This window comes from Chiloscyllium plagiosum, unplaced genomic scaffold, assembly GCF_037043375.1.
Source record: "Chiloscyllium plagiosum isolate Xiang-an unplaced genomic scaffold, Cpla_swu_hap1 HiC_scaffold_41, whole genome shotgun sequence".
In the NCBI taxonomy this organism is placed as follows: Eukaryota; Metazoa; Chordata; class Chondrichthyes; order Orectolobiformes; family Hemiscylliidae; genus Chiloscyllium; species Chiloscyllium plagiosum.
In genome coordinates, this window is record NW_028270179.1 from 42,028,382 (window position 1) to 42,040,890 (window position 12,509).

The 12,509-nt window shown below is 43.9% G+C and overlaps 1 protein-coding gene across 9 annotated transcripts in view; it reads left to right on the plus strand.

Moving 5' to 3' along the window:
- LOC122544759 (uncharacterized) overlaps positions 1-12,509 on the plus strand; it is a 144,553-nt gene that overhangs the window by 116,811 nt on the left and 15,233 nt on the right. For 8 of the 9 annotated variants that reach the window (XM_087981846.1, XM_087981851.1, XM_087981852.1 and 5 more), the window contains 3 exons: positions 9,765-10,031; positions 10,967-11,242; positions 12,138-12,398. In XM_087981846.1, coding sequence (XP_087837972.1) covers positions 9,765-10,031; positions 10,967-11,242; positions 12,138-12,398 — 804 coding nt within the window. The remainder of the gene's footprint in view (positions 1-9,764; positions 10,032-10,966; positions 11,243-12,137; positions 12,399-12,509) is intronic. The other variant, XM_087981849.1, reaches the window with a different exon arrangement.

A 12,509-nucleotide genomic window follows, 5' to 3' on the forward strand; every position in this document is an offset into this window, starting at 1 on the left:
CCCCCCCCCCCCCCACACACACACTCACACACACATTTGTGGAGTGAATTTGTACTTGCAGAGTTACATTGTACTTTTCTCAAAAACTGCATGAATCCCTGTTAAATCATTTTTTAGATTAGATTAGATTAGATTACTTTACAGTGTGGAAACAGGCCCTTCGGCCCAACAAGTCCACACCGACCCGCCGAAGCGCAAACCACCCATACCCCTACCCCTACCCCTACATTTACCCCTTACCTAACACTACGGACAATTTAACATGGCCAATTCATCTAACCTGCACATCTTTGGACTGTGGGAGGAAACCGGAGCACCCGGAGGAAACCCACGCAGACACGGGGAGAATGTGCAAACTCCACACAGTCAGTCGCCTGAGGCGGGAATTGATCCCGGGTCTCTGGCGCTGCGAGGCAGCATTGCTAACCACTGTGCCACCATGCTGCTAGAATCAGTCTAAACATTATCGCACAGACAACATTACACAGGGGGCTAACACCTTCATCGCATTATCTAGGCTGACACCAGTAGTTAAAGTTCACCTGAGAATGTAACTTTTTTAACAAGTTTCGCGACTTACATGTGAAAGAAGTGAAACTGACATGGTCACTCTAACAGATGGGAGACTTAACAAACAATCAAGAAATCAAGGTCTTTTTCAATGTATAATTTCAGTTGCATCATACTGTAAACTTTTCCCATAATTTCTGTGTCTTACAATTGTGTCCTCCACAACCACCTGATGAAGGAACAGCACTCTGAAAGCTAGTGCTTCCAAATAAACCTGTTGGAATATAACCTGGTGTTGTGTGATCGTTAACTTTGTACATCTTGCAGTGGTTGCCGTGACAGGGTTATACGGTGTTGTGGTCAATGTTGTCCTGAAGGCTGGGCAGTTTGCTGCGAACGGTGGTCGGTTTAAGGTTGGCGGTTGTTTGAAGGTGAGAATTGAAGGCGTAGAGAAGGTTTGGTGAGGTGCTCGTCCTCATTGATAATGTATTGCAGGCTGCGAAGAACATAGAGTCATAGAGATGTAAAGCATGGATACAGACCCTTTGGTCCAACCCGTCCATACCGACCAGATATCCCAACCCAATCGACATGATGTAGTTTCTCCGCTCCCATGAAGAACTGGACATCGAAGGGTACCCTATTGGTCGTATCCCATGTCTGTCTCCTGAGGAGGTCAATACACTTTCTCGCTGTGGCATCTCAGAACTGACGATGGATGAGTTGAGCATTGTACTCGGTCCTTATGAGGGTGTCCTTCTGCACCTTCAGGTGTCTGTCGCATTCTCCCTCATCTGAACAGATGCTGTGTATGTGTAGGGCTTGTCCGTAGGGGATGGCTGTTCTAATATAGAGAAGTGCAGCATTGTGAGATTATCCATGGGTTTGCGGTAGAGTGAGGTAATGAGGTGCCCGTTCTTGATGGAGATGAATGTTTCCAAGAATGAGACAGATACTAAAGAGGAGTCCATGTTATGTCTGATGTTGGGATGAAACTTGTTGATATCACTGTGTCATTGCATGGAACATAGAGCAGTACAACACGGTACAGGCCCTTTGGCCCTTGACGTTGTGGCAGCCTTCTTTCCAAGATAAAACTAACCTATGTACCCTACATTTTACTAGCATCCCATGTCCCTAATCTGTCAGACTCTACAATCACTGCTGGCAGTGCATTCCACACGCCCACCACTTTCTGTGCAAAGAACTTACCTCTGACATTTCCCCTGAAACTTCCTCCAATCACCTTAAAATTATGTCCCTTCATGATAGCCCTGGGTAAAAGTCTCTAGCTATCCACTCTGTCTCTGCCTCTCATCTCTTGTCGACCTCTATCGAGTGACGATGCTGCTCCTTTAACAAGGTTCTGTTGTCCTTGGCTTTTCTTTTCAGAGAGGTCATGAAAGCAGCAATTCCTAAACGTCTGGCTAGGATGGGTTTCAGGGCCAGTTTGGATAGGCAACAGATACTGCCTCAGGTAAAAGGCTAACAAGTTTAAAAAAACCACTTGTGCAATGAAAGGGGAATGGCCAGTTCCCCCAGCTCAGCTTTTCTCTGGTTTGATTCGGTTTTATTTTTGGCAGTTTGTCTAATGTTATGAAGTTGAAAGCGTGTACTGTACCTTTAATGGAGAATGAATGCTATTCTGCACTGAGAGCTAACAAGAGCAGTCTCAGAGGTACTGGAAAACTGAAAGTATGTAACACACAGCTGTGAAAGGGATACCAGAGTTTTGTTGCTGTTTTGACAACAATTTGAATTTAATCAATCAGTTTGAATTATGCCTCAGGATACTAAAACCCAATTGAGTTTGAATTTATTGTTTTGCCAACATTGAACCAATGTGACAATCCGAAGTTGGGGATAGAAAAATGACAGAGCAACTGCCATCAAAACAGATTCAAGAAATTAGGAATTACTCTCAATCAAAGGTACTGTGAATATCAAACATATTCACAGTAAAAGAAAGAAGACAACCCAGGGAGATCTTCAGCTGGAAGAAGACAGACACCGACGATGACAGTGGCTGTACGGTTTTGAAATTAAGCTGATGTAATTTTAACAAGTGTTTTGTTGGAACAGTATATTGTTATAGCGTTGGAGGCAGAGAATAAGCAGTTAAGAGAAAGAGAGGCTTAGAGTTGTGAATATTCTTTTAATGTTCACTTTTAGAGTTTAAAAAAAATTGATGTTACTTTCTTTAAATAGTGGAATTTGGGGACTTCTCTGACCCTCATATTTTAACATATCATGAGGTGAGGTGAGGTGAGCTTTTCTGGGTGTTTGGTTGAATTAACAGAAGGGTTCACCACCGTGTTGTAACAATTTGGGGCTCGGTTCTGGGATTTGGATAGATTTGGACAGGTTTAGACAGATTTAATCTGAGATTTGAACAGATTTAAGGTACAAAAGATCCCAGTAGGTTTAAACACTTGCCGATTAGTGTCCCAGATCTTTAAATAAAAGACAATTTGTTTAATTTCTTTACTTGTGGTTGGTTATATTCAAAGTGAGAGAAATGGCTTTTAACATTGCTGAAGAGGTTCTGGGGTTTGAAGATGCTTCCCAAATTTGCCAGGAAAGTTTAGAAAGACAGAGGAAGGGCATACTTTTAGAATTAGCAGATAGGTTAGAATGGGTTTAACCAGGGACAAAAGGAAAGCTGAAATTGTAATGGACTTAGTCAGGCACTTAGGTGTATCAGAGAAACAGACAAGTGCAGTAGAGTTAGACAAACTTTAATTGCAATTGAGGCAAATGGAGTTAGAAGATAAAGGAAAGAAGAGCCATGAGAGGAGAAAAAGAGAGAGAGGAAAAATAGAGAGATAGGGAGAGAGAGGAAAAAAAGAGAGAAGGTTCTTAGCTGAGCAGAGAGAGAGGAAAAACAGAGAGAGAAAGGGAGAGAGAATTTCAACTTAAGAAGTTGTGAGTTAGTCAGGAAAGTCAAGTTAACAGGATGATGATGAAGGGAGAAGGTGATGATGTGTACAATTATGTTAAAACATTGCTGCATTTTGATGAGAAAGATGTTGAAGTCTTCTTTATTTCATTTGAAACATTGGCTAGGCAGATGGAGTGGTCAGAGAACTTGTGGGTAATGCTAGTTCTGACTAAACTGGTAGACAGAGCTCGTGAGGTATTTGCAGTGTTGTCAGATGAGGGGTTAAGAGATTATGGAGATGTCAAAAAGACTATTTTAAGTGCTTATCAGTTGGTACCAGAAGCATATAGACAGCAGTTCAGAAACATAAAAGAGGAACCAGGTCAGACTTACGTTGAGTTTGAAAGAATTAAACATAGCCATTTTGATAGCTGCGGGTGCAGGCCTTAAAAATAGGTAAGACCTATGAGGCTGTAAGAGAGATTATTCTGCTGGAGGAGTTTAAATACTCACTCCCAGAGATGGTAAGGATTCATGTGGATGAACAGAAAGTTCAAGAAGTGAGAACAGTAGCACAGATGGCAGATGAATACACATTGGTGCATCAGGCAAACTTCAGCTTCCGGCAAGAATTCCATCCTGTGAGGGATAGAAATTGGAAGAAGGGGAGATCCTACACTACAAAAGAAAGAGTAAAACACACTCGTAATCGTTTACCACAGGATAAAAACGAAGCCCCAGAGGGTGGAATGGAGGTGAAATGCCTTAGGTGTTTCCACTGTGATAAGGTGGGGCACGTAAAGTCACAGTGCTGGTCATTAAAGAAAGGCTGTGGGAAAAGATGTGGTAAAAGAAGCTAAGGCAGTGCCATTAGTGAAAGTAGTAAAGGAAACCCCAAAAACAGTCGAGGATCCAAAGGAGTGTGCCCAGCCTAGGCAGGGGCTGAGTATGGAGTTAATGCCTGACCTCTATGAAGAATTCACCGCTGTGGGTAAAGTTTACTTAGAAAGAACAAGGGGAGAAGGTCAAGAAGTAATAATTTTGAGAGATACAGGATCTAATCGGTCACTAATAGTAAGAGATGAATGTATTTGCACTCTTTCTGACATGTTACCCGAGAGTGTGGTCATTTGTGGAAAGATGGACAGAAATGTGACGTTCACCTGTGTAAGATCAGATCGGAGTGCCAACTCTGGACTGGGGAAGTAAAAGTGTCAGTTCCAGGAATCCAGTTTGTTCTTAGGAATCATTTAGCAGGATCCAAGGTGGGAGTAACACCCTTTGTTGTGGAGAAGCCCAAGGAAAACCTTTAGTTTTTTTCTTGGGTGGCACAATGGAACAGTGGTTAGCACTGCTGCCTCACAGCGCCAGGGACCAGGGTTCAATTCCAGCCTTGGGTGACTGTGTGGAGTTTGCACATTCTCCTTGTGTCTGCGTGGGTTTCCTCTGGATGCTCCGGTTTCCTCCCACAATCCAAAAGATGTGCAAAGTAGGTGAATTGGCCATGCTAAATTGCCCATAGTGTTCAGGGATATGTGGGTTCGGTGCATTAGTCAGGGGTAAATGTTGGGGAATGGGTTTGGGTGGAATACTCTTCCGAGGGTCAGTGTGGACTTGTTGGGCCAAGGGGCCTGTTTTCACACTGTAGGGATTCGAAGAAAAAAGTCTAATAAGACCAAGAAACTGAGGAGTTAAAAGAAAAATATCCTAGTATTTTCCCAAACTGTGTAGTAACCAGATCCCACAGTCACAAGTCACAGCACCAAACAGAAACTAAACAGAAAGATTAAGGAATTGAGGTTTAGTCAGCAGACAACCTGTTTGATGTAATGGTGCAGGAAAATCCTGAACAGGCAGAGGGTCAGACAGAAGTGTTTAGTCCTGAAAGGCTAAGGGACTTGCAACAGAAAGACAAGATGATAAAAGATATATATGTGTGGATGGATTCACTGAAAAGGAGTCAAAAAATGTTACTGAGGGTTATTGTCTGAAGAATGGACAAAGTTAAAAATCACACAACACCAGGTTATAGTCCAACAGGTTTAAATGGAAGCACACTAGCTTTCAGAGCGGCACTCCATCATCAGGTGGATAAAGGAGCGTCACTCCGAAAGCTAGTGCTTCCAATTAAACCTGTTGGACTATAACATGGTGTTGTGTGATTTTTAACTTTGTACACCCCAGTCCAACACCGGCATCTCCAAATCATATCTGAAGGATAGAATCCTAAGGTGGAAATGGAGACCACGGCAGGTTAGTGCAGAGGAGAAATGGGCCGAAGTGTACCAGATTGTGTTGCCGTTAGCATAGACAGGAGGTGTTACAGGACATACTACCTGCAGGAGGTCACTGAGGGGTACAAAAGACTCAGGCTAAGGTACACAAACAAAGTACTTTTTCATGTGGGTTATAAATGAATGTGTAGGTCCCCTCCAGAGAACTCGAAGAGAGAAAGAAATGGAGAAACAGGTGTTAGTTACTGCCCCGCAGAGTGAGGAATCAAATCCAAATGATGTGGATTTTGAGGTGCCTGAAAATATGTTAAAAAATGAAAAGTCCTTGAGGAGTGGAATAGATTAATAAGCTATCTGTCTCAGGAGCAAAGAACACCGTTAAAAGGTTTGTTCCTGCAGCATGAGGACATATGTAGGAATCAGATGTGGAGGACTAATGCTCTTATACATGAAGTAGACGTAAGGAATGCTGTTCCAATAAAACAACACCCCTATCGGCTTAATCCTTTCAAAGCCAGACAGGTCCAGATGGAGGTGGAGGATATGCTTGAGGAGGACATCATCGAACCAAGCCAGAGCGAGTGAAGTTTGCTGATTATCATAGCTCCCAAACTGGATGGGACTTGTCGATTTTGTGTGGATTATCGGAAGGTCAACGCTGTTACAAAATCAGACTCCTATTCCATACCGAGATTGGAGGGCTATATCGAGAAAGTTGGACAAGCCAATTACACCATCAAGTTGGACTTACGGCATGGTTACTGGCAGGTACCTTTATCAGAGGCGGCTAAAGAAATTTCTGCGTTTGTAACCCCAAATGGGCTATATCAGTTCAAAGTGATGTCCTTTGAAATGAAGAATGCACCCTCCACATTCCAAAGACTCATGAACAGAGTTGTAGCTGGGCTAACAAACTGTACAGTCCACTTGGACGATGTAGTGATCTTTAATAAGATCTGGAAAGATCAGTTGGCAGAGCTTGTTGAATGACTACAAGAAGCAGAACTGGTGATAAACGTAAATAAAACTGAATTCACGAAAGCAGAGGTGATGTTCTTGGGATAGAACATAAAGTTTCGGTGGACAGAACAATACCAGGAGGCATTCGACCATTTAAAAGCAATATGAACCCCTGCTCCAATTTGAGTTACTCCAAACTTTTCTAAACTCTTCAAAGTTGCCATCAGTGCTAGTGACCGAGGAGTTGAAGGTGTATTGCTACAGGAAGATGAGGATAGGATCGAACTGCCAGTTGGTTACTTTTCAAAGAAACTCAGCATCCACCTGAGGAAATACTCCACGATTGAAAAAGTATTATTGAGATTGGTACTGGCCTTATAACATTTTAATGTGTATATCATGAACAGTGTGTTGGAGAAGGTTTGTACACGGATCACAATCCTCTTACATTCTTGGAACACTTGAAAGAAAGAATGTGAGACTATTTCATTGGAGTTTCATGTTACAGACTTTCAAATCAGGTCGTAAGAAAATGCGTTATCGCAGATTTAACTGATGAGATTGGTATTCATCCAATGTTACATATATGGTGAGAAGTTCAAAATGAACTTAGATTAAAGTTCTCTGTAAGTTATGGTAATGTGGTTAAAGAATAGAGGGAAAAAAAGCTATCTTGTTATTATGATGGTTCATTTTTCTTAAAGAGGGAGGTGTTATGAAGGTGTAGGTGTGTACTGTTCCTTTAAGAGGATTGAAAAGTGAGCAAGGACTGACTGAAAGCGCAGAGGGTCCTGAACAAGGTAAAATTCTAACACTTGGTCGAAACAAATAGTTGTGTTGCTGTGGAACAGAGACAAATTCAAATTGAGCCACTCAGTGTAAATTATGCCCCAAAATACCAAACTCACATCAAATTTGAAATATAATGTTTTTGATGACATCAAACCCAATGAAATGATCCGATGTTTTGGGGTATGAAACCAGACATTTTGTACAGTTAGGGGGTGAACTGCCAAGCACCAACAAGTCTCGACTGTAAGATGGATAAGTGTCTGAAGGGAACCTCTTCATATGGAGACCTGTGAAGCAGAATACTGAAGAAAAGATGACAGAGGAAAATCTATAGAGGAAGATACAAAGAGAAGATTCTGAGACGGCTGGTTTTGAAAGTTGAATGTTGTTGCAAATTTAATCAGGGTTTTTTATCAGACCAGGAGAAAGTGAGGTCTGCAGATGCTGGAGGTCAGAGCTGAAAATGTGTTGCTGGAAAAGCGCAGCAGGTCAGGCAGCATCCAAGGAGCAGGATTCCTGAAGGAGGGCTCATGCCCGAAACGTCGATTCTCCTGCTCCTTGGATGCTGCCTGACCTGCTGCACTTTTCCAGCAACACATTTTCAGCTTTTATCAGACCAGTATTGTAGAGTGGGAGATCCAAGATAGCTTTAAGAGAAAGAAGTTGGAAATAGCTGTTGTTTTAATGTTCCCTGTAGGACTTAAAGAATAAAATTGTTAAATTTTACTTTAAATAGTGACCTCTGGGATAGTTCTTTGCCTCTTGAATTTTAACAGATTATGGCACGAGGTGAGCATCTGTGTGTCGGGTTTAAATTAGCAGAGGGGTTTACCCCGTGTCGTAACACTGCACAGTTCCTGCCTGATAATATTGTAATTCCCCCTACCCCAATTAAATACTTTCCCACACTGTCTGCTCCTATTCCTCTCCATGACTATAGTAAAGGTCAGGGAGTTGTGATCACTGTCACCAAAATGCTCTCCCTCCGATGATCTGGCTCATTGCCAAGCACCAAATTCAATATGGCCTCCCCTCTAGTCGGCCTATCTACATATTGAGTCAGGAATCCTTCCTGGACACACCTGACAAAATCTGCTCCATCCAACTATTTGCACCAAGGACATACCATTCAATATTAGGGAAGTTGCAGTCACTCATGACAACAACCCTGTTACTTCTGCATCTTTCCAAAATCTGCTGACCAATCTGCTCCTCTGTGTCTCTGTTGCTACTGGGGGTTCTCTAGAAAACTCCCAATAAATAGATACACTTCAACACATCACACTGACTGCATCTTTGCCCTATCAAATCTCTATCTTTCCTCACAGACTCTCTGCATGCTGTGTCTGCCTGTTCACCAGCTATCCCATCCTCTGATCCATGGCTCCAGTTCCCACCTCCCTGCCAAACTAGTTTAAACTCTCCCGAACCTCCTGCCCAGGGTATTGGTGCCCCTCCAGTTCAGGTGCAACCTGTCCTTCTTGTACAGGTCCCACCTTCCCCAGAAGGTATCCCAATGATCTATATATCTGAATTCCTCCTTCCCAAACCAGCCCTGCAGCTACGTGTTTTGCTGCACTCACTCTCTGTTCCTAGTCCCATGATCCCATGGCACTGGTAGCAATCCTGAGATTACTACTCTGGTCATCCTACTTCTTAGCTTCCAACCTAAACTCCCCATATTCTCTTTCCAGGTCCTCCACCCTTTTCCTACCCATATCATTGTACCGATGTGTACCAATACTTTTGGCTGCTCACCCTGCTCCTTAAAAACCTGGAGATGGACCTTTACTCAGAATCTAACCGCATGCTGTCCCCGCCTGGCGAGTGTTTCATGGGGGGACAGTGTAGAAGGAGCTTTACTCTATATCTAACACCGTGCTGCCCCTGTGCTGGGATTGTTTGATGGAGGACAGTGTAGAGGGAGCTTTACTCTGTATCTAACCCCGTACTGTCCCTATCCCTGGGAGGATTTGATGGGGGACAGTGTAGAGGGAGCTTTACTCTGTAATTAACCCCGTTCTGTCCCTGTCCCTGGGAGTGTTTCATGGGGGGACAGTTTAGATGGACCTTTACTCAATATCTAACCCCGTGCTGTCCCTGTCTGGCGAGTGTTTGATGGGGGACAGTATAGAGGAAGCTTTACTCGGTAATTAACCCCGTGCTGTCCCTGTCTGGCGAGTGTTTGATGGGGGACAGTATAGAGGAAGCTTTACTCGGTAATTAACCCCGTTCTGTCCCTGTCCAGGGAGTGTTTGATGGAGGGACAGTATAGAGGGAGGTTTACTCTGAATCTAAACCCGTGCTGTCCCTGTCCCTGGGAGTATTTGATGGGGATGTCAAAGCAGAACATTTCTCTCAATTTAATCTGCATGTATTGATTTCAGCAGCAGGATAACAAGGATATACTGAAGACCACTCCAGCATCGATGAGGAAGTGTCTGGATAAAAAGGCAGATGAGCTGATTCAGAATTTTCGACCATATCTGTTGATGAGTGAGGGGGAGAATGAGAAAGAGGTCACTGAATTGAAGGAACATCTGACTGACAAGATTGAGAAATTCTACAGATTGTACCGGAATACATTCGCCTCAGCAATCGAGAAACTGAGGCAGAAGAAACTGAAAGAGTTTGTAAGTTTCATCAATCAACAGGTAAGTCAAATAAAACAAGAACAAAGCATTTGAGTATTGCAGTGTGGAGGGAGCTTTACTCTGTATCTAACCCCGTGCAGTCCCTGTCCCTGGGAGTGTTCAATGGGGGGACAGTGTAGAGGAAGCTTTACTCTGTATCTAACCTCATGCTGTCCCTGTCCCTGGGAGTGTTTGATGAGGAGACAGTGTACAGGGAGCTTTACTCTGTATCTAACCTCATGCTGTCCCTGTCCCTGGGAGTGTTTGATGAGGAGACAGTGTAGAGGGAGCTTTACTCTGTATCTCACCCCGTGCTGTCCCTGTCCCTGGGATGGGGGGGACACAGTATAGAGGGAGCTTTACTTTCTATTCAGATCATTAAGATTCCAACCCATTCCCTGTTCCTCCTTTCTCCCCCAAACCTTTGATCCCTTTAGCCCTGAGCACTCTAATCTTTCTTCTTCTTAAAAATGTTTAATACTTTGCCCCCGATCCTTCCATGCAGTTGAGAATTCCACAGGGTCCCCACTCACTGCGTACAGTCATCTCTCCTCAACTGTGTCCTTCTCCTGTATTCTTTAGGTTGTAACCCCGGTTCTGGATTTATCTGGTCTTGTGAAACACCCTTCCTACTTTTCCCTGACTGGTCCTGTTAGAACTTTATGGATGTGTATAAGATCACTCCATCATCCCCACAACCATCATTCTCCTGAATAGAATCCTAACCGATTCGGTCTCTCTTCATATGCCACTCCTCCCATCTCAGGAATCAGTCTGGGAAACGTTTCTTGCACTCCCTCCACAGCCAGAACATCCCTCCTGAGATATGGAGACCCAACCTGCACACACCACACTTCAAAGATGTTGCACCCTGTCCAATTGCAGCGAACCATCCCTGCTCCTGTCCTCTCTGTATGACCCTCTCTTACTCAGTGTGCTGTTTCTGTTTTGTTCAGGAACGAAATGTTGACATTAAGTCGAAAATTTTAAAGAACAATCCCGATTCCATGAACAATATACTACGACAACAAGCTGAGAAGCTGATGAAGGATTTTCGATGTTCTCTCGGTGAAAGTGAGCATGAAGTGAAGGAGACAGTGGCTGAGCTGGAAGCAGGAACGCAGGAACAAATTCGGAAACATCTGGAGATTTACACAGAAAGCTTTTGCAATGTGGTAAAAGTGCGAAAGGATGACAAGCTGAATGATTTTCGACTCCGCGTGAAGCAGCAAGTATGTCATATTTCAGTTGAGACGTGTTTGTAAAGGAGACATGGGAGGAGATTTTACTCTGTATCTAACCCCGCGGTGTCCCTGTCCCTGGGAGTGTTTGATGGGGGACAGTGTAGAGGGAGCTTTACTCTGTATCTAACCCCGTGCTGTCCCTGTCCCTGGGAGTGTTTGATGGGGGGACAGTGTAGAGGAAGCTTTACTCTGTATCTCACCCCGTGCTGTCCCTGTCCCTGGGAGTGTTTGATGGGGGACAGTGTAGAGGGAGCTTTACTCTGTATCTAACCCCGTGCTGTCCCTGTCCTGGGAGTGTTTGATGGGGGGGACAGTGTAGAGGGAGCTTTACTCTGTATCTAAGCCCATGCTGTCCCTGTCCCTGGGACTGTTTGATGGGGGACAATGTAGAGGAAGCTTTACTCTGTATCTAACCTCATGCTGTCCCTGTCCCTGGGACTGTTTGATGGGGGACAGTGTAGAGAGAGCTTTACTCTGTATCTAACCCCGTGCTGTCCCTGTCCCTGGGAGTGTTTGATGGGGGAACAGTGTAGAGGGAGCTTTACTCTGTATCTAACCCCGTGCTGTCCCTGTCCTGGGAATGTTTGATGGGGGGACAGTGTAGAGGGAGCTTTACTCTGTATCTAACCCCGTGCTGTCCCTGTCCCTGGGAGTGTTTGATGGGGGAACAGTGTAGAGGGAGCTTTACTCTGTATCTAACCCCGTGCTGACCCTGTTCTGGGAATGTTTGATGGGGAATGGTGTAGAGGGAGCTTTACTTACAGTTTGAAAGAGTAAAGGTGACTTTGATGTGGATCTGAATCCATGTTGGAACAGTGGTGGAATGTTTGAATTAATGAATATGGAGGGATATTCACTCCGTCCATTTGTTTCTTTTCATCAGGACTTTATAGACAATGATGAGATATTTAGAAACAGTCCGAGTTCTGTCTCAAACCGACTGGACAAGACACTGTGTGAGCTCTGTGACGAGTTTGAAGAGTTTCTGAACAACTATCCAGGGAATGACGTACCTGATCTGAAAGGAAACCTGCAGGAGGAGTGTGAAACCTTCATGAATAATTACCGGACAAAATTTGGCCAGGCTGTTCTGAGAAACATTAATGAGAAAGTTGAAGTTCTTTTGAGATATTATCATGAGAAGGTACTGTGGATAACAATGTGATACCTTAATTCCATATCTAACCCCGTGCTGTCCCTGTCCTGGGAGTGTTTGATGGGAGGACAATGTACAGGGAGCTTTACTCTGTATTTA